This window comes from Bactrocera neohumeralis, chromosome 6, assembly GCF_024586455.1.
Source record: "Bactrocera neohumeralis isolate Rockhampton chromosome 6, APGP_CSIRO_Bneo_wtdbg2-racon-allhic-juicebox.fasta_v2, whole genome shotgun sequence".
Lineage (NCBI taxonomy): Eukaryota > Metazoa > Arthropoda > Insecta > Diptera > Tephritidae > Bactrocera > Bactrocera neohumeralis.
Window position 1 is genome coordinate 2,244,911 of NC_065923.1, and position 27,446 is coordinate 2,272,356.

At 35.2% G+C, this 27,446-nt stretch overlaps 1 protein-coding gene across 1 annotated transcript in view; it reads left to right on the forward strand.

The window, feature by feature from the left end:
- The first annotated feature begins 395 nt into the window (after positions 1 to 395).
- LOC126761571 (dynein axonemal heavy chain 3) overlaps positions 396 to 27,446 on the forward strand; it is a 110,098-nt gene continuing 83,047 nt past the window's right edge. The window contains exons 1-23 of the mRNA XM_050477874.1: positions 396 to 615; positions 671 to 874; positions 4,656 to 4,697; positions 7,022 to 7,180; positions 7,248 to 7,358; positions 7,700 to 7,941; positions 8,303 to 8,403; positions 8,898 to 9,045; positions 13,627 to 13,743; positions 14,428 to 14,594; positions 15,031 to 15,210; positions 16,457 to 16,568; positions 16,630 to 16,836; positions 16,893 to 17,093; positions 17,152 to 17,317; positions 17,463 to 17,677; positions 21,066 to 21,256; positions 21,411 to 21,595; positions 22,880 to 22,997; positions 23,307 to 23,454; positions 26,344 to 26,501; positions 26,568 to 26,634; positions 26,751 to 27,371. Coding sequence (XP_050333831.1) covers positions 396 to 615; positions 671 to 874; positions 4,656 to 4,697; positions 7,022 to 7,180; positions 7,248 to 7,358; positions 7,700 to 7,941; positions 8,303 to 8,403; positions 8,898 to 9,045; positions 13,627 to 13,743; positions 14,428 to 14,594; positions 15,031 to 15,210; positions 16,457 to 16,568; positions 16,630 to 16,836; positions 16,893 to 17,093; positions 17,152 to 17,317; positions 17,463 to 17,677; positions 21,066 to 21,256; positions 21,411 to 21,595; positions 22,880 to 22,997; positions 23,307 to 23,454; positions 26,344 to 26,501; positions 26,568 to 26,634; positions 26,751 to 27,371 — 4,080 coding nt within the window. The remainder of the gene's footprint in view (positions 616 to 670; positions 875 to 4,655; positions 4,698 to 7,021; positions 7,181 to 7,247; positions 7,359 to 7,699; positions 7,942 to 8,302; positions 8,404 to 8,897; positions 9,046 to 13,626; positions 13,744 to 14,427; positions 14,595 to 15,030; positions 15,211 to 16,456; positions 16,569 to 16,629; positions 16,837 to 16,892; positions 17,094 to 17,151; positions 17,318 to 17,462; positions 17,678 to 21,065; positions 21,257 to 21,410; positions 21,596 to 22,879; positions 22,998 to 23,306; positions 23,455 to 26,343; positions 26,502 to 26,567; positions 26,635 to 26,750; positions 27,372 to 27,446) is intronic.

Below are 27,446 nucleotides of genomic sequence, written 5' to 3' on the forward strand. Positions count from 1 at the left end.
TCAGTGCGCCCTTCACATTTCAACGTCATTCCATTTATTTAACTCGATTTCATTTTACTCCCTGACGCTGAGGCTGTTACAGTCAAACGCGATGACGGAAAAATATTGAAAAATATTTTATTTGCCTCTTCACAAAGACAAATATTATATCAAATATATTTACAGCTGCAAAAATCTGCAGCGCTACCCGGCGAGGTAACGAAAACAACGGCAACGATTGTCGAGTTAACTACAAATCCGTGAAAAATACAATTTTACAACAAAAAATAAACATATTTTTATAAAAGGAAGAGGAACATCGCATCGGTCATTGTATAATTGTGTGCAACTGCTCGCAGTAGCAGAAAAGGAGGAGTAAAGAGGAATTTAGTCGAAAGTTGCCGTAGTGCGTGGCCATGAAGAAGTCCGTACAGCCGGAGGCTAGGCCCTACTGCGTGCAGCCGCGCAGGCCAAAGCGCATTACAAACATGAAAAGCTGTGAGACGCGCAAACGACGCAGCGACCCGCCGACACCGGCACGTCGTAACATCGTCGACTGTCCGTTCTACACATTCAAGTACAAGTTCGACGAGTTGCCACTTGATCCAGCGAAGGCGTACATCGAGGAAAAGATTGGTAAACTTACAAAGTTCTTGTGATTAAATGCATTTATCTCTTTCTTCTTCTTTAGCTCACATGCAGGTCGACCAAATTGTGGGGCGCTGCAATAAGGAATTGGACTTTCACATCTATCAAATGGACCATGTCAAATGGGAGTATGAAGAATACGATGATGACAGTCATCAGGATCTGAAGTTGGAGGACATTGTAATGCCGCAGAAATTCGAAATGTTGAAGGACAAAAAGGATCATAAATATTCATTCAATAGTCGAGGTAAGTGCCTACATATGTTCAAATTAACCATTTCACTATTGGTGAGTGGCATATTTAACACAAAACGACATGTAGTTTCGTTGGCTCTCAAGCTCTGAAGTAAAATTTAAAGTAGAAAAGTTATTCGACTGAAATGAAATTATGTCACGCGTATGGAAAGGGTTACCAAATTGAACAGATTTAAATATTAAATAATTATGCATAAGACTTCAAAAATATAGTTTGAAGGTTGCCACCTATTTTGAAATTTATATCGTGTTAAATTTACCTGTTTAAATTTAAAAAACATGTCAGCTTTCTTAAATTTAAACGTGTTTTTGAAGAGCGTTGTCACTTGTATATAAAAATATTTTCAATTTCATTCAATAAATTTGATAAAGCAAAATAATTATAACAATATGGGTATCGAAAAAAAGAGCTAAAAGAAATCTTGCAATTTAGAATATTTTAAAGAAAGGGTTGCCACTTGTTTAAAAATTAATTTCGATAAAACAGATTCAATTATGACTTAATGGAAGTAACGAGAGACGTTTTAGACGTGTGGTTTCCAATGAGACAATACTTTTTTCGGATTGGGTCTCTTTGACAGCTGTCACTTGATTCATACGCAGTTTGGTTTGCTATTTTTTTTATTCAGCGATGTAGCTGAATTTCGATTGAATGAATATTAATATAAAAAATCAGCTCAACTATTTTTTGTGAGACTTTGTGAAGCCACTTGTCTACACAGTTAAGTCCAAAACGATTTACTCCTTGGAATAGAATATTCGGCGTGTTATTGCTGATATACGACCCTAATTACTGCAAAAGGTGGTCGATAATTGGGGCTTTCGACTGAAATTCGTGAAAACCATGCGGCTTAAATTAAGCACCCTTCATTATGGATTGATAAGAAAATTGAATAAGTTTAACAAAGACTTCTTCCGGAATGTTGTTATGAGTTTTGCCACCTGGCTGCAAATTATATTCACATTAAGTCAGCAATAAAAGTGGGGAAGTTTTTAAGGCCCAAAAGGAAACATCGGAGACCTATAAAGAACATATAAATGTACATATGTAAATAAATGACTAATGGTCAGTATATTCGCGAAGTAATCCTTCAGTTTTAGAGATATCAACCCGAATTTTACTGTTATTTTTCCCTAAGAAGATGCTTATTTGTCGCAACCGCCGATATACAGTTAGGACCATTATAGGATATAGTTGCATACAAACAGGTTGATCAAAATAAAATTTTTGTTACATAAAATATGTATATTTATTCGACAAACTATCTTCACTAAAGTCGGCCGGGCTCAAAATGAAAGTTTCTTATGCTAAAGGAAATGGTTTTTTGCCTTGTGTGCAGCTGAACTTAACGACTTTTCTTGTTTTTATTGGAAATTGGAGTATTGCAAACTACTTGCAAATGCATTACAAAAGTGCACATTTAATTTCTACTGTATATTTTTGCCATTAAAAATTTATATTTTATAAATGGTATCCAATATGCCAAACTCATAAATATTTCCGTTAAAACATTGAATGTCACTGCGAGTGTGTCTCATTGGAATTGAGAACATTAAAATTATAAGTTCGTGGCAATAATACAAACTACAACAACGCTACACGTACACCCACATATTTTAGTATACAAACACTTATACAAGTGCGCATAGTAATAGTACATATGTAAATACATGTAAGTATATATGCAGCAAAAAATGTCTGTAGAATTCAAGGGTCATAAAATTTCTATTTACTGCCATTGTGGTGTCTATAAAAAGGCAACACACATTTTTCGCTTTCAATTTTGTGGCCTACTCTCCAGCGTCTCTTTGGTACATTTGCTTTTAAATTATTTATGCGGTCAAAGCATTGGAAATGGCACTAAATACTTGCGAGTGTATCGAAAGCCGCTTATGGGTATGGGCTTTTTCTTTCTGTGTGCGTGAATATTAAACGCAATACATGCACATACGTATGTATATACATACAGTTGGCAGTGTATTAATGCAATGAAGCGCCTATTACTTTCACTACACTACTTGCGTATGCAAATCGATAACGGCATTTACATAAAAATGTTATTTCAACTTGCCAAAGGCCATAATGATGTCCGCCGAGGCCTACTACTGATGATATTGGATTCGGCATCAGCAGCCCGCACTGTTTGGTATGTCCAAAGTATGCCCGAAATGGCCTCTGGGAATTCTCACATACTCCCGTTTCTTTTTTCTCTCGCCTTAAACTTGTACAGTGATGGTCATTTAGGTGGAAACGACTTTTAATGGAAGTTCAACTATCAATGGAAATAAGTCAGAGGCGTTCGCAATGCAGTTATGAACACAAAAGGAATGTGGTTCCTGATTAGTTTTCCGGTAATTGCGATTCATTTAATACACAAAGCTTTGCAATCCCATAGAAAATGTTGCATAGTCTGCTATTCTTCTATTTCCTAATGGCTTATACAATAGTCATTGTATGGTGTTCTCAGTCTAATAGCATACCTGTAAATAAGACAGGGACCTGTTAGCACTCCTATTAGAGATTTTGTGTCAATCCTTTTGAATTTTAGTAGTCGGCATTTATTATTTATCTACAAGAAGGAAGAAGTATATAATTACCCTGTTTTCCTTGTTATGAGCACACTCTGCCAAAGACGGCGGCTTTCTGCAATTGTTTTGATCTCCGCTTGGAAGACACTTCAGGTGTCTGATAGACGGAAGGCGATTCTGGTATTTAATTTTCTTGAAAAGACACCACCACCACCACCATTCTATCTAATTTAGACCAATCCGTATAAATTGTTTTCTCTGTGTCCCTGTTCTCTTCACACTATTCTGTGGGAAGGAAAGGCTATATTGTGGACCAAATCTAATTTCATTTCTAGAAGATCTGGAAAATCCGTGGTATTGGGTGGAAGCAGGCGACTAAAAGGGGAATTCCCCCAGCCTAAGAATTGACAACGAATTGAAGTGGAAAAAACACCGGATTCCTAAATAAGCAACTGTCGATTCTATTTACAGTACCAACACCGTATTGCCAGCCACTGCCCGTCATAGGCCGACGGGACGATTTAGTTTGGCTTACAGCTCTACATGGACAGAGGTACAAGCACTCATTGCTTGCAAAAAAACTAAAAAGCGGAACCCAACAAAAAGTTGAAATTTCGGTCCTCATTGGCATTGTCACAGTGGTGGTACATGTGTGCTAGTGACTGCTTATCACGCATGTTTTTAAATACCCCAACGTGAACTTACACACTTATATAAAACTCTTTTAGTATATGTGCGTATGTGTATTTGTATACTATGTTTCAAGTCACTTCAACTTTAATGCCTTTTGGTGTACACTAAAGAGCAGTCACACTTGCCAACTACTTGTGGACCCCACGTAGCTTGTGAATAATGTTCTATTTTGCATAATTAACTATGTACGAATATGTCGTACTACTCGTATACTTCAGAGCATTAGAAACTGCGTTTGTGGTGCATATTATGCGGCAACCTCCTGGCAGAAAGAGGTCGAAGTGCAAATAATTTGGTAAAATTAAATTTAATTGCGTATAGTTTACGAAGAAGTGAGAGAAGTGAAGAAAAACAGACATTACTGTTATGATCGAAATTCTGGTTTATTTTACAACAAAATGTGTTTTAATTCAAGGCCGTTCAACAGATCATAGCAAAAGAGCAAGAACCAGAAATCTGAAAATTTTAATTCAAAATTTACTTTATTTTGTAGTAAATCATACGATATAATGTTATATTTTATTTTAATTTTCGTAATTAATTTTTTACAGCCTGCGACCAATTTCCATGGATTACGAAGTGCTGGGAAAATAGTAAGTCGGACTTTTTAATATAAATTAATATAAAATGTACTCACAAAAAATCACCAGAGGCTTTCAAGTCTACTGGGTACTCGAAACACCAGGCAATACAAATTTATTAAAATCGTTAATATAAATAGAAACACTTAAGCTACCTGCCGTTTAATTCCTTAGCGCATAGAAACATATAAATTAATAATTCACCCATATTTTGGATTCAAGTGCTCTTCTGTTTTATTGCCACAAGAGGAGAAAATTATAAACAAGTATCGTAACGTACTGTTACATACATATATACATGGTACAGAGATGTAATTGAACATTCATACGACTATTTTGCTTACACTTAGATTTCTTATGCGCAAATTAAATGTTATAAATGACTTTAAAATTTTAATTCGTGTCAGTAATTAATTATAATTTATTTATTAGTTATAAATTTGCTTTATGTAATACAAGTAGTATAACTTTGTAAATTATTTGGACACGCCTTCAAACTGTTGTGAGGTGATCCTAAAAGTATGCAATATATTTCACTACATAGTTGTGTTGTTAAATATATGTATAATACTATAGTTGCCAGATTTTCACGCTAAATTTTAAAATGTACCAAAAACTTGTTTTCGTTTAAAAAAACACTATTTTATTTAAATCAATTGAATAAACTTTTTATAAAAGTTTGAATTAACAAAACTTAAAAATAGCATTCACATAACGTGCCTGTCATCAAATTTAAAAACAAAAAAAAAATTTGCTCTTAACTATTGAGTATAAACTAAACAATAATATTAATAACTCGAAATTCCAAAAACAATAAAAACGAGAGACAACTATTATGTTAGGTGTTATTCATAATTTGAGAGCAAAGAGAATTTTTATACCCTGTATATGGTATATAGCAGGTCAATTGAAAAGTCCCCGGCGCACCATAGTAAAACAGATGTATTTTGAAAAATTCTTTTTTTTATTCAACAAGGGTTGTACGCAAATCATAGCGACCCTGCAACTTTTCGATCCAATTTTTCTAGTGCGATTTGTCTTTTGACTCAAAATAGGCCTCAGTTTCAGCGATTACCTCTCCATTCAACAATTTCTTCCCAGTGAGAATACTTTTGCGGCCGTTTTTCGTCCTTCAAACGGTCCACTAACCCTATGTAAAAGTTGTTTTTTTCAAGGTTATTCCATGCGCATCCCAAAATACATACGCCACAACCTTGCCAGCCGCCTATTGCGCTTTGTAGCAGGTGCATCGTGTGCAATCCATTTGGATGACTATCGATTGGACTTCGGGGTAAAATGATGGAGCCATGTTTCGTTCATCGTCACATATCGACGCAAATCCAAAATTATTTTGGGAACTTCATTAATGTCGGCAAGAGCTTCTTTAGAGCGCCAGAAAACCACTATGTTATTCAATTAAAATTTTGTCTTAGCCGTATCTTCCCCCCGCCCAAAAAGCAATGCTTTATTTACACACTAAATTCCTTTTGATCCATTTTTTGCTAACTAAATAAAGTTGCTTCATTCCAAATAATATAATTCTCAAACCAATGATCCGACAGCTCTAAGATTTGAGGGTTAGAGCCAACTAAACCTCGGAGACCAAATAAAGTATACTATATATATGACGAACAAAGTCGATTTAGCCATTCGTCTGTCCGTTTGTCTATATGCCGGTGCACCGATACTAACAATTTTGAATGGGAAATTAAAACAAAATTATTTAAAGTATTGACTACTGCTTTTTACACATTAGCACCTTTCTGGAAATTTGTGGATACCATGAGAACAGAAATGTTGGTCTTTAAAGTAAACGAATCAGACACTCAATTTGCGCAGCCAATGCTTGTCTCATTGATGAAAACAAATAGTAATGGAAAGAGGCCAAGTCTGGCGGGTGTGGTAACATCTTCCACCCAAGTACTTTGATTGTATCCTGAACCGATTTTGCTTTGTGTTCAGGTGCACTGTGGTGCAACAAAATTACTTTGTAGTGTCTTTTGATCGTTTTCGATCAATGCATGGTTGAAATTGATTGCTCATGATGTACCGTACCAAAAAAAAGACTGTTTTTAATTTTCCGTTTTAAATTTATTACTTAAACATATTTCACAATTACGTGTAATTAAAATCCCTGTTTGAGCGCTATAGGAATTATCATTTATTTCTTTACAGAACTTAAAAAAATTTCTCTGCTAGATGCAAAAAATATAATTACCTTAGAACTACTTAATATTTTCACTAGTTTTTTTTTTTTGTATAAAACAAAAATAGTAACACTTTTTCATAAAAACTTTTACCATAAACAACCTATTGTGTATTTGGCTCTTCTGCAGTGGAACCCAGCGAAGAGATGGTTTATCGCGTTACCAGCGAGCTTCTGCAAATTTATTGCGCACGGCGCGTACGCATCTTCTATCCGGATATGCGCACCAAGAGCCAACTGTACACGAATGAATTGCGCAAAATGCACGGCAGTCCCTTCGATGTTATAGGCAAGAGATCCTACAGCAATTAACAACAACAAATACTGTAACAAATTTGTTCTTTCACATACTGCAGGCGGCTTACATACACAAACGGCGCGAGATCTGCGCGTTGAGGCACTGCGACGGCCCCGCAGAGCGCCCAAATTCACACCGGGCGATCATTATGCGCTGCGCACGCCTGAAGGTATGCAACAAAATTCCCAAACAACCGAGACTGACTACCAAGCGGTGCAGTAATGTATACTATGCATCTACATCATATATATTCTTAAAAATATGTACGCTTTTCGCTAAAGACGCTTTAGCAGCATTCTTTTATTTACTTGCGCTCTCAAGCTACTTAGACACTTTTATACTTTTGCATTTTTCATGCGAAAGTTTCCCAGCTGCTGCAGCTACAAGCATAGCAACGCCAACGCTTCTGTTGATGTTCGTTAATTTTTTTCTACTCTTTATCTATATTTATGTATACATGTGTGCGTGTGTGAATGTATAAATTTGTGTTGCATGTGGCACGCCTTGCAGAATGCCGGAACGAGCTAATACGCATGGGTAAAGTTATAGACAAATTAATAGAGCCAACATTGCGACGTGCCAGAGAGAACTTAAAACGCCAGGCCGAGGGTGATGGTGCGACAACAGCAAAAGCAACAGCAACAACAACAAAAAGCAAGTCGGTAGCGGCATCAAAGCAAATGTCCAGCGCAGTGGAGCGAGGAGCGGGCGATGCCTGCACGGAAAAGAAGACGAAGCGTTTAGTAAAAAAGGTGGGTGGACTCCGGAGGTGTAAGTGCAAATATTTGAAAAAGTATGCTGAGAACAAAGCGGTGTAGGTAGCAGCTTCGCAAGTGCTGAAGTTATAAGTCGTTTGGCATGCAAACAACAAAATATAAAGAAAGTAGAATAACAAAAATATTATAATAATATAACTGAACTCTAAGAAAGTTAAGAGCGAACAGACAAAGGTTGAAAGAAGTTGCAAACACTGTCACGCATTGCCTCACCTCTCGTCGCCGTTATTGTAAAAGTATTGTTCTCTTAATTTTTGTTCATAACTAAGCACATACAGACACATATTAATATCAACTAATTTTATTTCTTTCCTGCTCACTATCTCCGCCTGAATAGCAAAAGAAGAATCCCTGCAACCGCCACGACGTGATGCTGAGACCCTCTGACTTCCCCACCTTCGAGGACTACATGAAGTGCATGAAACGCTACGAGCGCGAGTAAGTGAAGACCAACAAAGCAAACATAAAAACGCCGCAAAACATTTGTGTGCGGCAAAACTAACAAACAAAAACAATTTTGTATGAAACGGCATATTGCAAGCGCCATGCATAATTTGTAGTATTGCAGCTGAAGCCCGCGGCCATGTTGCATCCCGCCAAGTATTTGCTTGCAAGCACCCTCTCTGATTGTGTGTGTGTGTGGACGTAAAATGTGCTCATCTCCACGAGGGTGCATGTGCAACATTACCTCCGTGTGGCTCTTAATTAATATGGTGCCTGCCTTTGCATATGTAGCCCACAGCTCAGTGGCAACTGTTATGTAATGCCGCGATGTAAGACACGTCAGGGCTCATTAAAATAAATTAACAAGAATTTGTGTGCCCGCGTGCACATATTCTTCATTCACCGGACGTGGGCACATCTAATTGAGTGCCACTAGTTGAAAATATTTATTTATATGATTATGTAATGATTATCATCATTATTCGCAGGAGATTCAAGTACATCGAAGGCCTGCAACCGGTCGATCCGGAGGTACAAAAGGCGGTCATACTGGCACGCTATGAGACCAAATTAAAGGAGGCTGAGCAAAAGTTTACACTGAAAATCGAAACGCGCTATAAATATCTAATGAAAAGTGTACGTATGTATACAATATTTATTGATAAGTAAGTTAAGGCTTTCAAAAAATTATTGCGCTTCTCTAGTGACTTAGAAGTAGTTGAGAGACATTACAAATACGGCTAGGTATTCCCAGAATGGTATTACTCTCTAGCCACAACAGTAAAAGGGACTTGTTCTAGTTAGGAAACGAGCTATTTTTATATTCCGTAAATGTGGTAATACTGGGTTTTTCTATTATAAGCATATTTCCGATATGTTTTCGTTGCGTGTTGGGACCTTTACCTGTGACAGAGACTACGCAGATCATATTTAGCGGAAAAAATCTTACACAAATAGAAACCAATTTCCGATATATTTTGTAAACGTATCTTGAGGGCGTTCCCTCTTGGTGACTAAAGGTATTAAATTCAATATATTTCAACCTTTATTCTTATTATTACTTTTTTATTGTTAGGTTAGGTTAAGTTAACTGACTGATCTCTCAAAAAGGCGACTGATTGTTTAGACAGTTTTGTAAAGTTAGGTTTTTGCGAGTCCAATAAAAACATCCTGTAGTTGGATATCAGCAAAGCGCTTTGATTTTATCACAAATCTGCTTAAGTGCTTTATTCCGATTTCCGCTGTTTTACTCGGATGTCTGAATGTATGAGACCCGGGTTGTTTTAGCCTGTAAAGATGGGGTGGAGGAAGTGTTGAAATGAGTATATTTCTTCTTCCTCCAAACAGCTAATGTAGCTGGCATTCAGTAAACTTTTCAATCTTACCCTATGAATCCAATTCGGACATGTCCAAAAAGATAGAGCTCAAACAACCATTAAAAGATGACCTTTGCAGGGAGAAAATATTTCATTAAACTTTATAAGTTTGCCCCGGGCCAGAAGAACCATGCGATTGCACAGGTACTAGAAGTTGAGCTGGTGTTAGGCTTAACAATCCAGTAGTGAACCACAAGCAACCTAGAGAGATCCTATCCCTTCTCATTGTGCATCTAGTTAAACTGATATACCTGTCTCAATAAGCTTATCAGGATTATAGTTTCTTAAAATACAGCTTTGGCCAGGCACCTAAATATCATCATATAATAACTCGATGCGAGAGAAAAGATGACTTAACTTGCCTTTACAAGTCTTGAGTGTACAGTCAGTATGCTCAATACATCTAATATCTTATTACCCCGAAGGTCGCTTCAATACGAAGAAGTATATCTACTGCGGCCGTTACGGCAGCTACTTTTTCTTAGAAGACACTGCTGTGGTCAGAAAGCCCTCAACGCCCGGTGTAAATATAATGTCTTAGGTGAGCAATGATTGGTGGATTTATCTCTCTTATCTATGGTCATATATCTTATTTAGAGAATGGACCATGTCTTAATAGTAGAAGCCACCGATATCTGTGTTGTATACTAAGTATGAAACCTAGACCTCTATATGATTGTCTTATTTTAAGCTCTTCCAAAGCGGTATTTTTCGTTTATTAAGATTGAAGTATAAGCATTTTTGGGTTAAAAATCTTTAATTAATGTTAATCTACTTATATTATGTCTCTCACACTTTCCGTATGATGCAGAACACCGATTTTCGATTACCCAAAGAGTAAGAGAGCCAATGTTGCAAGTTTAAGCTGAAAAATAAATCGATATTTCAAGCATATTCCGTTAATAACGAGACTTTGAAAATTGCAGTGCATGACTTGGCTTTATCAAAACTTTAAATTCTTTATATAAGTATGTTTGTAATTGATAGTTTCTTGTTGGATTTCCCAACTAAAAAGAAAGCATGTAACAGTTGCTCTTGCGTGACTGCTGAAGGCCATTTGCACCTGCAATTACACTTCACCGACCAAAGGCACGCACATATATTTACAATTAGTATACAAAAAGAATATTTTTACTTGTACATACTTATGTAAGTAGGAGCTATAGTAGCAAGCTGAATGTACGAATATTAGAGCGGGTCGATTTACAGTTAACTTAAAAAGTGAAAAAACCGCGGAAATGGTTTACGAATCATTCTGAATAACTTTACCTAGACCCATAGGCCCAAACGCAGTTTCAATCTGACGATTTGTAAGACGAAGTTTTATGAAATAAAATTTAATGCTTAGATGCTTTTTGATATTCTATTGGAATCGGAATCGGCAAAAGCCGACAACTATAACACATATCTTCCATACAACCGATTATTCAGATTTTTTAAACTTCGCCTCAAAAATTGCTAACTCCAAGTCTCTTAGGCAAAGTTGTTTACAATGATCCGTACAACATTTCCCGCATATGCTACTTTATTGAAAAAAATCGACTCGTTCTAATGTATATACCGATACATTTACATACAGATATAAATAATACAGACATTGTTGCGTAACGCTACGGTGATCTGTGCACCACCAGCGTGCTGAACGAAAATTTTGCTCTGTCATATTGTTAATTAGTAAAGTGCAGCATTTGATAATCTAAGGCAAGAGGAAGGAAGGAGAAATGTGTATGAATAAGGAAAAAGCTGCAACAACAAAGTTTCATAATTTATCAAATAATAATGCTGATACACGTACATAACCTTAAAAAATATATATTTTTTTATTTTTGTTTTCGAAACACCTTGATTTATGCACACATTCCTACCTAAATACATACATACACACTTACTTAAATACGTATTTCAGCATGCACACACATCATTTATCACAAATGAAAAAGCGCCACAAAAACAGCAACAAATCATTTTCAGAACAGCAAATAAACCGCTTTAATAAAATGCTTTATTTTCACTGCGTAATTCGTTTGCCAACACCAAAGTGGCGCACATTTCAACAATAAACTTCAAATAGCAGGGGAGTTTAATTGGACACCATAAAATTAAGAAGCGAATTAATTTTAATAAAATAATATTTTTTTATATATACACATATGTATATAATTACATATATATACATTTTTAATAAGTAAATGGGCAACGAAAAAAGCATAAAAAATCATAAAAGATTAAATGATAAAACCACTTTGCACGCATCATCGCCTCAGCAGCCTGGTGGCTCGGAATTAAATGAAGTGGATAGAGCAGTTGATTGTCCGTTTTTGGTTTGTTGCATCGTAAAAAAACTTTAAGAGCTAATATAAAATAAATTAACTTCACACGCCAGTATATTATATGCCTTATTTATTCATACACCTCTATATACGAGTGCTTATTTGTGGGTTTAAGCTTTAAGTAAAATTCAAATTTCACTCACGCATCATTTTCTTAGTGTTTGTGCGCATATGTATGTGTGAATGTAACTGTAATTAACACAATTTCAACCGCATTTCGCAATTATGACGCTCAAAAGTAGGCAACAAGTTTTTTCAAGCCTCGCTAGAAGTGGGCATAACCGTAATGCAAAAACGCAATAACGTTATGTATGCGTATAGGTGTGTGCATATGGCAAATTAAGTTAATCACGTTATGTATTTTGCTGCTGTAAAACTGCGAGAACATAAAATAATTGAGAACTATGCACATAGAGACATATTCGAATTAAAAGTACATCTTTCAGAGGTCTGTGAGGACACCTGGAGCATTTAAGGGCTAGGTCCACTTGTGAAAATTCACAACAATATATATAATATGTATCGAATATGCATATATTTGAGAATATCATCAGAAAATTTGAAGTTGATCCGGTAAATGGCTTCGGAGATATGGGCGCGTTTGTGGAAAATTTTTAACTTAGTGTAATAGACCCTAAAAAGTTTAAACGCTTTTTCTTCAAAACGATGTTTTCAAAGTCAATGAAAAAACGTTCCGAAACAGCTGGACATTTTTACACGATCTTCGCAGATTTCGGTATATATTAGGTGGTGATCAAAGGCACAAGATATTTGATAATAAATTCGATTCTGAAGCCAATCTGATATGTACATTTTTTTGGGATGGCTGCATTTTGTCGCAAATTAAATCTTTGGGGAGTCCTTCGATCATTACTTTTTTCATCTTTAATAATAAATGCAGAACCAAAAAAGGATTTGTGATAACTTAAAGCAGAAAAAACTTCCTCGAAGCCAAACACCTTGTTTCGGAGGTCCTACGGCAGATCGACTGCAAGATCAAGATAATCCAAAATGTTTCAAAATTAATCCCCGACTATTAAAGAACATGTAATTTTGTAAATGCATATTTTTTACTTTTTTATTAAATAGTGTGTCTTCTCCAGCAAAATTCACGAAAATACGCGTTTTTTCTGACTCGAGAGTGAATATAACCCCTTAAGTTGGTATGTAAATTATGCTTTGTTAGCAGTGCTACATATCATGGCAATGTGAACCTGCAATATTTACTGTTATTTTATACAGCATTATAGCCTTAAAGTATGTCATGGCAGTTGGGAGTTATGCGAAAATTTTATAAAATAACTTGTATTTATATTTTTCAAATTGACATTATTTTGTTTTTAACTTACTAACAATAATAGTCCTCAAATTAATCTTCATCCACTCGCCGCCATTATACATTATTTAGCAACTCGTTTAACATTTTTGAAACTTTGTAACTCTTACATAATCAAACTTTTTCTACACTTCCTTCCTTTCACTTCTCCATTGACTTGTTATTTTTCTTTCAGATCAGCACTTTGAGTCTGGAAACATTTCCCTCGCACTTGATTAAGAAAGTTTGGACAAAAATCGATCCGCGCAAAACATTTTTACAGGAAATTCATAAGTATATCTTACGGCAAGAGGTGCGTTAGTAGATAATAGTTACTTAAGAATGTGTGTGTGTTGTGTTTTGTACACGAGTATCTAAAGTTAATTGAATCCGATATTAAAATTAAAATAAGTGAAGAACGAAAACCAAAACAGACAAAAAACTGTTGAAAACGAAAAAAAATGAATTGAATTGAAAAAGTTGGTTACCATTCAGGTTTTGTTTATTTGCGATACAGATAATGAAAATTTATAAAACTGACTTTAAAGTTCAAAATTCAAAAAATAAAATTCCAAAAAATCTTTAAAAATATTCAAAAACAAATTAAAAACATCTTAAGAAATATTCAAAAAATTAAAAAAACATCATAGAGATATTTAAAAAACAAAAATTAAAAAAAATTCAGAATTTTTCAAAAATAAGTTTAACGAATATAAGATAGAGAAAAAGATAAAAAAAAAATATTTCAAAAAATCTTAAGATAATTTCAAACAAACTTAAAGACAGAGGAAAAAATTCCAAAGAAATATATTTTCTCAAGTCCCATTCAGTCGACTCTAAATGCATATCTAGCACTGTTATAATATACTCAGAATAAATACAACATAGTATGTTCAAAATCTCCTACATTTTTCTAAAGTATATCCATTCCACTCCCACCCATCAATTCTAATAAAATCCAATGACAATACTCGTTTCTATTTGCTTTTATGCGCAGAAACTTTGGCCAGAAATTTATCCGGAGGTCATACTGCTGGATTATCTCTTCAATGGCGAGCGTCAAATTAATGCCACTGTCGCCGTCTTAATTATATCGTGCATCATAGATCTGCAGGAGGATTTTCGGTATTACGTGAAGCGTAACTTTCTGCGCTATCTGCTCAAGTAAGTGAATCGAAGGGGAGTCTTTAGCATGCCGAAGTGCATGTAAGCAACTGATAAACGAAATTAGTTATAAAGTAGTTCATTAGATTGTGTCCACACGTAAGCACCAGCAGCCATATGGAAAGATAGCAGTCTATGTAATGTAATGTACTTCTATATGTAGTCGGCATCACAAGCTCTTACACTTGGTATATAACAATAATTAAGCTCAGTGACGAAATTGGGACTTATGCCAAATGGCCGAAGACCGAAGAGTTACTTAGCTTGCTTGGCCAAATGTGTAAAGTTTTAGTGTTTGACCTTTTCGCTTGCCAAATGCCACTTGCCACCAGCCACTGGTTAATCAACCACTAATTCACCCACTCGTTGCTTTCTTTCTTTATTAGTGGCTTTATTTTAATTCGGTTCTTACTTTTTTGCGTTTGTTGTTTTATAGATCGCCTTTGGAACGCAAACGTCTGCAGTTGGAAATGGAGCCACCGGATTTTCCGCAGTTAATCATACGTGGTCCAGTGCCATATAAAGTGAATGTACAGTTAGCACGTAATCGTCTAGACCAACTTTTAATGGTAACACATCCCATTATAAGGGCTCTGAACCAGCTGTGGCATCAGTTGTGAGTATAATTAGCAACTATACTTAAATAAAAGTCTGGGGAAAATGTACTCGAAACGAAAGTATTACTAGCAAAGCAGAACTCCTGTAAATATATATAGAGATAGATAAAAAAGTTGGCATCTCAACCCTGAACAAAAAGTTTTTATATTTAGGATATTTTCACTAAACTTGAAAATAACTCCATTTTTGGTCTGTTATTTTCATCGAACATCTGAGGCTATAAAGCGGTGATTTCGCACAAAAATTGAGTTACGCTAATGTTGACAATTTTTTCAAAGATTCTCAAATGTGACACCGCATTATTTTTATACCCTGATCAGGGTATATTAAGTTTGTCACGAAGTTTGTAACACCCAGAAGGAAGCATCGGAGACCCTATAAAGTATATAATATATATATAAATGATCAGTATGTTGAGCTGAGTCGATTTAGCCATGTCCGTCCGTCCGTCTGTCTGCATATATACGAACTAGTCCCTCAGTTTATAAGATATCGTTCTGAAATTTTGTAAACGTCATATTCTCTTCAAGAAGCTGCTCATTTGTCGGAACAGCCGATATCGGACCACTATAACATAACACATTGGACAATGTATCATCACAAAAGTTGGCACAGGTTATTTTCTAGGATAATAATGTATTATCCGAAGAAATTGTTCAGATTGGATTACTATAGCATATAGTTGCCATACAAACTGAACGATCGGAATCTAGTGCTGGTAAGGAAAACTTTCGCATTTGACAAGATATATTCACGAAATTTGGTATAGATTATTTTCTAAGGCAACAATGTAATCTTCGAAGAAATTGTTCAGATCGGCTCACTATAGTATATAGTTGACATACAAACAGAATCGATCGGAATCAAGGGTTTGTATGGAAAACTTTCGCATTTGACGAGGTATCTTCACGAAATTTAACATGGATTACTGCTTAAGGTAATAATATAATCTCCGAAAAATTTTTTCAGATCGGAATACTAAAGCATATAGCTTCCATATAAACTGGACACATAGTTACTAAAAGAAATGCACCTGTGAAGGGTTATTACCTTCGGTGCAACCGAAGTTAACGTTTTTTCTTGTTCTCTTGTACTGATGCCTCAATCGATTTAATCCATAAATATAAAAACCAATTCCTTAGCTCATCTATTTTCGAAATTTCTTAACTGACTAGAGCTCTGCGTTTGTTTGTCAGTAGTGCATAATTTACATTTCATTCCCGTACACAATATTATGTCCATAGATACAACGATCTGGTTATCATCGATGTTTCGAAGATTTTCTTGCGCGATCAACCCATGACAGCCGATGAAATGATAAGTTTTGTCGACGAGAGTTGTGAGGTTATACGCGATGTGAGTATAAAATCGACTACCTAGTAATGAAATTAAAAACAAAAACATCACAACAATGTAGTTGCTGTTGAATGACTGGTTGCCACGCTGTGCCGACTTGGTGGATGTTATGCGTCGTACCTGGAAGGATCTGGTACCAATGAATCAGCGATACGGTGGACGCGCTGCCGTGCTGTTTAACTGCGTGCATGCGCTCATGTCGCATCACTTGGAGGGCCTGATAACGCGCAGCATTTCTGTGCTCTACACCAACCTAACGAGATATGAGGTGAGTGTTTTGTTGTTTTTAAGGCCTAGTTGTACTACCATTTTGAAATCTTTCAGGAAGGCAACGACATCGAACGCTATCAAATGTACGATAAGAAGCTCCAACGTCGGCCACTGATGACATTGATTTTCTCCGTGGTCGGTGCGCATTTTGATGATCGCACCGATGATCGTGACGACACTACACCGATCTATAAATACGATGAGGAAGACGACGCCAACCCATTTTACAGACGTCCTAGTATTTCATTCGAATTGGTTAGTAATTATTTGTTGAGAAAAATTTTATTATTTTATGTAAGCTTTTGTTTCGCAGAATCAACCTGAACTAGATCCAACTTGCGAGTTCGTGATGAAAAATGAAGGCAAATTTTTTGGTTTTCCATACATAAGTGAGCTGCCAGAGTTGTTTACTCATATATTTAAGAAAATATTACGTGTTGGCTATCACATACCTCGTTTGGAATACTTTATGTCGAGAGGTAAGCATATACTTTTAATATTGAAGAGTATGGTGTGGACTCCAAAGAAAGAAGTGACCCTAAATTCAAAAATATCTCAAGCGGATTAACGATTTTACTTGAATTATACCCGCAATCATTTTTGCTTAATTTATATTTGATTTAGATGAGAGCACCCTCGGTTATTTGCATGTCGTTGATGAGTCGCATTGTGATATGAAGCGTTTGTATAAAAATGTGCACAGAATTGTCGAGAACAACTGGAGTGGTCTGCGTGTCTATTTGTATCCAATTTTCAAATATTATTCTGCATTATTCACGAAGAAAATGATGCCGATTGTCGAGAAGTTGTTCACTCAAAACATTGTTCCTGAATTGGTGGTAAGCACTTAATTACTTGAATTTTGGTATTTTTTGGGGATTCTGAACATTTTACGCTCTCACGCGTAATACTACATCGAAGGAGCCTATTTTGAAAGTTTTTAAAGAATTGTAACGATTGGTTGAATAATTTTTTTAAATCGACTCAGTCCTATTACTTTCCAGACAAACCCTGTACGTTCTTTTCTTCTTAAGAAATTGCTCATTTCTCAGATTCGTCGATATATATGTAAATACCACTATAGCACATAACTGCTGTACAGCCAGTTAAGATCAAGCTCTTATATGGAAAAGTATTTTATTTCTCAAGATATCTTCCAGAAATTGGAGATAGTTTATTTTCCAAGGCCACACTACAATCCGAATATATTGTTTAATTTAAAACCAAGACAAATTTCCTTTTTACGTTTCTTTGTGATAAAAAATGCACCTATGAAGGGTATTATAGCTTCGATCAAGCGGAAATTAAAGTTTTTCATGTTTTTATTTCATATGATTAACAGCACCATCTATCGGCTATATGTGTGTTCCAAATATGAACTCAAACATACTTTTCGGTAAAGAGTTCCGCCATACAACAGGTATTTATTTACCATATATATATAAACATATGTGTATATATCAATCGATACCATCTGAACTATATGCGAATTTATCGGTAAGCAAACAGATTTATTCTGAGCTCCCTTAACATTTCTCCAAAGTTTCTTCAAAACTCGAGAATCCATGTTTCAGTAGTCTCTCTTATCATATACACCTACATACATATATTCAACGGCTATTTACTCTAATTAATGACTAATTAAGTTACAAACTGCAAGGTAATTATGCTCAATAACTGTAATTATAATGAAATGATAATAATTTGAAATATTTAAAAGTCTTGCATCAATTTAAAGCCACCAGCTGCATGAGCATATATAACTGTCTACAAGCTCTGCATAGCCCAACCCTTTCGCTCGCTTAAATAGTTCAAAGAACTTTAATTAGCACTCATAAAATTACACCGTTATATGAATCTCAATTGGGCTTGCGGCGTAGCCGAATCACACTGATTTAAGTTTCATGTTAAATCATCGACTTTCAACGGCAATGACTGACATTAATTACATTTTCATCAGAATATTAAACATTGAATTATCAAGTTACAACATATTTTTGTATTATTTGAACATTATAATTTTATTTTTTTTCATTTACAATTTTTTTTGCATTCGCTGCAAACTGACACTGCAAATTTCTATAAATTGATGCATAATGAGATTTTCAAAAAGATAACAAGATTGACGATAATGATAGCGCTTATAAAATTTACTGATGAACATATTGACAATGACTGTGATGAGCTCATTATACATTCATATTTTGGGAAAATAAAGTAAAATAAAATAAATAGCAAAAAAGGAAATTATTCAGCAATCAGCTCATATGTTGCAGACATAGGTATGTACATACATACACATGTGTATAGCAGCCAAATACTTGCGCGGGTGCAACAACAGTGTTGTACTGTTGCACTTTGCTCGCGCTCACAAATGTGTACTTTATACATACATATACATATGTATTTATGCATGTAGTATATAGAAGTTGTGCAATTTTGTACGGCGAACTCTGCTGAATTTCGCTGCAGGAAAACTAAATTAATTATTATACTTTTATTTGATTAAATTCATTGATGCGTAGGATTAAAATTAAATTTTATTATGACGCACTACCTAACGCTTTGAGACTCATCAGCGAGTGTAGCTTTTCGTTGGTAATTGGTTGACGCGTTGCAACATCAACGAATTTATTTGCGCACACACACACGCGACAGAGTAAGGACGTTCAACTTGCGATTGCATTTGAAGATTGACAATATTTTTTCACGGGTGGCGAGGTTATATTTCACTGGTGACTAAAATCCATTCTCGAAATCGTGAAAGGTAGCGTGTAGCGTATTGAACAAACAACTGCTGTAAGAGACAAGTGACATTGTCATACCATATTTTAAATGAAATGTTTGTTATTCGACTGAACAACTTTGTTGTTGGCCTTCATTAGTAAATTTTTTTAACGACAAAGCAGTGTTGAAATAAAGGGAGCTAAGAAGTAACGAATCGAACATGGCATTACTTGGAATATCTGATCTGTGAATGAATTTTTGTCCCTATCACAAAGCTTTAAGAAAATTAAATACATTGGGGATATATTACCATCTGATCAAATATGACTCGGAAGTTAAACCATACAGCGAAAATGTACCTTTTTCTCTGTTCGAGTCGAATTTGACCAACTTTATATAACGGCTACATTAAAGCGTTCATTATTTATATTTTATTGATCTTTATGGGTGTTAACCACGACAGATCAATGATTATCTTAGACCAAAACGTGTGATACTAAGATATATGTATATATAAATACTATTTCTAAAAAAATTTATATTAACTTTGTTAATGGTACAATGTCTTCAAATCTGCGCTGGTTAAAAGTTTATGTAATGAATAGGAGTAGGAAAATATTTAGTTACTGCAGCGCAGCAAGCAAAAAATTAATGGTTAATATTTCCGTTTGGCACACAACGTCGTTGTATGCAAATTTACTCACTGAAAAATAGCATGTTGATTATGTATCGCAAATGTGTGTGTGTGTCATGTTTTAATATAAAAAATCAACATATCAAAAATGGCAGCTGATTATTTGGTGAAGGATTCCCTGCAGCTACTCCATAAGAATAAAGAGTGAGGATAGCGTCGTTGTCCTAACTGTAGCATATAGTTACTAGCTGGTTAGACCTTTTTGTAGGAGTTTAAAAAGGGTGATCCATTCGAGGTTCTCTACTTTTTTAAAGACAAGGCACAAAATCTTTAAGATTAATGGAGAATGTTTATTATGATTCAAAAGAACATTTTTTTGCACTTACATATTTTTTGAAGATTATATCTTTGATTTCTTGGCCTCATTTGGCTTTAGAATTTACATTTTTTAAAGAAATTCAATTTACTTTTGTGCCGTTACCGTTTAGTTTCTAAAAATGTCATGTGTTGGCAATCGATTTTTCATTATTTATTTATGTATTTATTTAAAAAAGCTTTTGATTGCTGAGTTATGCTTCTAACTAAGAAAAAAATGTAGCTTACTGAATATTTCTACAAAGAACCGCGTCTATAGAGTGTGACTTGTGGATATTCGAGTAATCAGTTGGATATATTTACTAGGTTGGACCATATAACAGTAACATCTAAAAATATTGTAATATCGGATTGAAAATTTAAGTTATCACACTTCGCGGTTTATTAAAACTAAGAATAGAATGTGTTGTCTTCTTCTTTCCTCTTTTCTTTTAAATCCTATTTAAACTCTATTAATTTTTTAATTACCAATGTCTGCCTCTTCCACATAGCTCGTTGAAGATCTAATGAAACGCTTGATGGGAATCATACACAGCACGTACATATTGCGCGACTTCATTCCGCTGAACCTATTCATGGTGGACAATCGGCATGTGAAGAACGCAATTGTGATGCTGGTGCAGCAAGTTTACGATTTCATAATAGACTATTACAAGGCAGTTAATATAAATGAGAATCGAGCGTAAGTGAGAAATGCTAATTGTAAAAGTAGTTACAAGGGTTACATATAATCACATAGATATTTGTAAAAGATGCATGCATTACATTGAGATTACTTGCTACTTTGGCCACCTGAATTAAATGGAAAAAGCATTTATTCCCCTTTTTTGTTGTAGTATTTGTGATGCTCTGGAGGAAATGTCAATGAAGGCTGGCGAACGCCCCGAAGAGACACCAGAAGTGGTCGCCTTGCAGAACTACTTAAGCGAGTGCCGTGATGAGAAAATATTTGCAATAAAAGATGAAATCAAAATAGTGTCGCGTCGTGTGATTTTCCTGTTAACACATACAATATTGGATAGTAAGTGCAACGCGACAGTGTTTGTACGGGCATTAGAGTGGTACTATAAAAGTGGAAGGTGAATGTCAAAGGTTTAATTATGTTGTGAGAGAAAATTTTGTCCACATTGTGAACTGTTTGTGACTATTTTTTATTAGGTGGTAGGCAATAGCTGGTTTCGGGTCAGTATAGGCTTGAAGGATTATTAATATATCTGCGTCGCAGATATAATCATTTGAAAGCACATTTGAAAGAGGCGGAGCTATTAGAGTAGGTGGGCAGTGCGGTTCTCTGGGAGAAAGTTAGTGGGAGATTCTATTTTAATAAATAGAAATAAAGGTTTAATGACACAGTAGAGTTTTTCTAATAGAGGTAGTTCTCATTAAGAGAGTTCTAGATCTTCTATTTCTAAGTGCGGCAGTAAGTATTCACTTCATTAGCAACAGGGCTTCAAGTGAAGTCAGCCAGTACACCTGCGGACAGTAGATTCTTCTGACCTTTAGATAAAATTTAGCTAAATGTCAATTCTCGATGTACCCTCAAAGACGGTGAGCCAGAGTAGACCTAAACTGCAAGCTCCTAGAGCTGCTAACTATGGTGACATTCACACTAGGCTTAAAATTCTAATTGCAAAACATGTAAAAATTTTAATCCGATATTTATTGAGTCACCCTAATGTACAGTCGCAAGCTGGTTGCAAATATACACCGTATACATGTGTACACATACATAAATAGTTTTCTAAATAAGCTTAAACCATCAACTTTATATGTGCAAGTGCTGCATAAAAAGTTTGCACTAACTTTAACTCCTTTTTCCATTGAAGTTGTACAAAGTTGTTCACAACACATTGATATCCTTCAGTTACAAAAGCTGGCCCGTGGCACTCGATACTAAAAGCAAATTATAAAAGTTTAATTTAGTTAGTGATTACGAAGTTGACACTATCAGTTGAGGGAAGCGGGCAGGTCGGTTGAAGTAGAGCGTTTGTGTTGTCATTATAAATTTTTTTTTAATGTTAACTGCATATGAGCTAACGCGCATGTGCACACTTTAAAAGTGATATGACTATATCGACTAAAGTACCGTGTTTTTGCGAAACATGCCTTCGAGATCTAATTAATTAGCTTGACGAGCACCGATAACAAAGTTGTGGGTGCTTTTCAAACCTATTGACAATATTTATATGTAGCCAAAGACATATGTATGTACATGTGTATGTGTATAGCAGCCTGAGAGCTTTGTCGTTTCTGGTAGTGCCCTTTAGCGTTGCAAGTTGTATAACAAACACAAACTATTCAACAGGTGATCACATCCATCTCAATTCACGCACCTTCATTTTGCCCGGAGAACTGGAGGAAGTATTGGATTTGAGCGCCGCACGTCTGAATGTGGTGCGCGAGAACTTGGAGATGGCGTTGCGGTGCGTTTTTAGTTCTTACCTTAACACGAGCAAATGCAAAGCCAAACAAACACACACACACACATGAACCAACACACAAGGCATAAATGCAACTCTGCTAATTAAAGATTTCCAGCAACCGTACGCTTTTGCCCAAACTGTTATACATACATACATACAAACATCCACACACATGCACTTGCTGGAAATCTATCTTAACTTGAGTTCGCATTGTGTTGTGAGCAAGTGTCTATTAGCAAAAGTGTTTACACTCTCTTCTCTCTTCCCCCTAATAATTTCGTATCTACACACACACACTCACATGTGTAGTGAGCGCCGCAAAAAGTTCGAAGAGTTCATTTTGTATGAGAAACGCCGCATGGATGGCTTTCGTGTGAAGGAAACGCGCGAAGTTATGTCACTCGAAGAGCTCAAGGAACGTGTCGATACCATTGACGAGCTCTACGAAATAATTGAGGTAAGTTGTGCTACAATGTCCCGTTGTGTTGCTAATTTAAACTTGTTTCATCACATGATACGTTACGCAGCTTAAGGTCACTCCACTCTGTATTATTCGAAATAAATAAAGGAAAGGGTGCTCATTTAAAAATATTGATGATTTCTGATTGGTTGAAATAGCAAAATAATATTAAAATCATACCTGTTAAGTTTTGATTACTAATCGTAATTATTAGTAATCTGATTACTTTGTATTTGAGAGTGAAATAATTGATTATATTACGATTATCTTGGTCCCAAGTAGATTACGTAATGATTAAGATTACAAGTAATCAATAAATAATCAGGATTACTCTGGATTACTGAAAAGAATCAAAAATAATCAAAATGAATAATTGATTCTTTTCAGCGATTCTTTTCGATTATTTTTGATTCTTTTTGATTCTTTTCAATCCAAAACCCCAAACAACTTTGGTCTTTTTGCTTTTTTTAATTTTTAATAAATTGTTTTATTCAATTTTGTACAACAAATAAAGATATTCAAGAGTCTTGAATCAAGACATAATAACTAAATGTAACACCAAAAAAATAACAAACTTCATTTATAACAAAATAACAAGAAAAATATACATTAACTCCATTTAGAATTTGCTTTCAATAACACCAATTTTTCAAATGATAAGTCCGACATTGACTGGCGCCTTGGACTGTTTACTATCCCCGCAAAGGAAAATAACCTCTCTACTGGTGCTGAGGATGTCAGGGGAGTATTAAAGGCAACAAAAGCTTCTTTTAGACTGCAATGTTTTACCCAAGTGTCGTCTGTTCTTGAATTGTCATTTAAGTAACAGAAAAAGTGATGGGTCAAAAAGCCCGACGATCACTAGAACTTGGCTCAGGAGTAGCATTTGTTCCTTCTTCGTTATCTGTGTCTGTATAAAGATAAATGAATTTAATAAAAATAATCTAAGAATATTCAAGCAATCCTACCGTTGAGGTCAAAATCAAAATGACTATTATTTGCATATAATTCATTACTTTTCAATATTTGTGCATTGAAAGCACGATTATCTTTTGCATAGTTTTCGTGCGGGGACTTGGCACGTAATTCTTGTCCAAAATTTCATCATCATTTGAGAAGTCGCTTTCTCCAAAAACCAATTGATCAGTTTGTGACAAGTTATCTTCAAATGGAGCGTTTTTGCACACAAAACACAATTAATAACAACTGACTGACTCGTGAAGTATGAAGTATAGGTTATATGATTGCACTTTATAAGCTCTTGTTTGACTTATTAACGTAAGCGTACCAACAAGTTAACAACCGTTCTTGAATTCTAACACTACTCCCTTCAGCATTGTTGTTTTTCATACAGGTGTAAATATCAGCTACGCTCATTGAAGCTTATTCTGATGATCAGAACTGGGAAATTTCGCGATGGGGCTGATTAAATTGAATGGCTGAATTGCTATTAATAATAGCAAAAATATCATCATTTATAATATAGTATTTATAATAATATAATACATATATATACACGTATACATATATACATATAAATGCATATATCTCAGAATCTGAGGCTCAGAGTATACAAAAAACAATCTAAGAAATTTTAATAAAAAAAGAATCGCTGAAAAGAATCAATTATTTATTTTGATTATTTTTGATTATTTTTGATTATTTTCAATAATTTATAATAATCCTTATTATTTTTTGATTCTTTATAATCGTAATCATTACGTAATCCCAATATTTCATACGCACAATTAAATAATCATTACGATTCTTTTTAGAAAATAATCTAACGGATTACTAATCGTAATCATAATTTAACAGCTATGATTAAAATATTGAAAAGTTACATTTAAAAATATAATTCTTGAAAAATCCCCAAACAAATACAAAATACTCGAAAAGACATTTAAAAATATGAAAACGCTAACTTTGGCTCATCGAAAGCATAAAAGAGTTGTAACTTTTTTTTAATTTTGATCGGACAGTAAAAAACTTCGACATTTCGACAAATAAGCAGCTTCTTTGAGGGAAAAGCACATGTGTCAATCTACATACCGATATCCCGAAAATTGAGGGACTAATGAATTCTACGCCCTCAGCAAAGTTCACCTTTCAACTTTTGAAGTTTTTTAACAAGACACTGTCTGATCGAAACTCATGCTGCAAGATTGCAAATTTTACGGAATGCCAGTTGCAAGAGCTGCTTGGAAGAAGACGAGTTAGTAACATATTCACCTTTCGTACTCGAATATTACGCATTTGCCGAATCGTGGTTAACCCATCTCGGATTTCATAAAGCATTTACATATAAAGATTTGTGGTTATCCTCAAAACGCTCTGTCGAGAGCTAATATCTAACTATTGAAGTTTTTATTTGGCTTCACAGAAGACTGTACATAACAATCTAGGCGTGATCGCCCACTATCTTGGGGAATCGGCCATCTGACCTAACCCAGCATAACACCATTTTCTCATTTTGAAAAATTGAGCGAATGACAAATGCAAAATTAAAAATTTACTGCACATTCCATATATTTCCAAAGCTTAGATTTTTCAATCTTACACTAATCAGCTTGATTATGTTAAGGTTCAATCTTCATTTCAATTCGAAGACTACTTTCCATAACTATGGCTCATAAATGTTTTAAGACTCCGCTGGTAGACTTTTCTAAAAAATGTTAAGGGGTGACTCTCTCAAATTCTGAAAAATCGGTCTTGTAAAATGTAATAAATAAACATTAGTTCCTTTCTATTCTAATTTCATTCAGAAGATCGCAGAAATGTTGCTTCAATAAATGAAGTAATAATTTGGATGTGAAATACAAAGCCGTTTCCTAATTCAAACGTCTAAAAAGAACTTTGTGTCATGAACTATTTTTTACTTTACAGAGTATGAGTCGTGAAGCCAGAGCCATTAATGTGGAGGAGCAGTTGTTACAAATAGATATATCGCCGTTCCCGGTGCTTGCCGAAATCATTGAAAAAATGGAACCAATCGAAAAGTTATGGAAGACAGCTTACGAATTCGAAAAGGATTATCAAATTTGGTAAATGTTGCTGAAATTAATTTCAATTACATTTTTTATGTTATTAATTACAAATTCCTACTAAAGGATGTATGGAGAATTCCAATGCCTTGATGCGGACGCCATACGAGAGGAAGTTGAGAGTATGCATCGTGTAAGTACCCATATTACTCCGCTATAAATTCTTAACTAACCTACAATTTTAACTTATCCTGTTTCATTAGCCATATTTAGAATCATATAACATTTCATGCTTTACTCTCACCCTAGATCGTGTACAAACTATCCCGTCAGCTGGCCAACAATCCGGCCGCTCGCCGCGCAGCTGAGCAGATGCGTATTAAGGTCGAAAAGTTCCGTGCGTATCTGCCGGTGCTCGACGCCATCTGTCGTCAAGGTTTGACAGAGCGACATTGGAAACAAATTTCGGAACATTTGGGTGGCGAATGCAATCCACAACTATATCCTACACTCAAAGATATGATCGACGCGAATATAATGAGCATATTACAACAGCTGGAGGAGATATCGAATGCGGCTGGCAAAGAATTCGAATTGAATTCAGCGCTCGACGCCATGCAAGCCGATTGGAAAGAAGTCGCTTTCGAAGTACTACAATATCGGGACTCAGATACGCACATACTCTCTGCGCTGGACGATATACAAACACTATTGGACGATCATATTATGCGTACGCAAGCAATGAAACGTTCACCATTTATTGTGGCCTTGGGCTCTAAGGCGGATGATTGGGAGGCTAAACTTCTGCTGATACAAAATATTATCGATGCTTGGACACAAGTGCAGGTGACCTGGATGTATTTGGAGCCGATCTTCAGCTCTGAGGATATTATGCGACAAATGCCGGTAGAGGGACGCAATTTTAAATCGGTAATCAGATTTAGAAAACAAATATTTTTCCATCATTTTAAGAGTTTCTTCTCCTGTGGTATAATTGCAAAAATT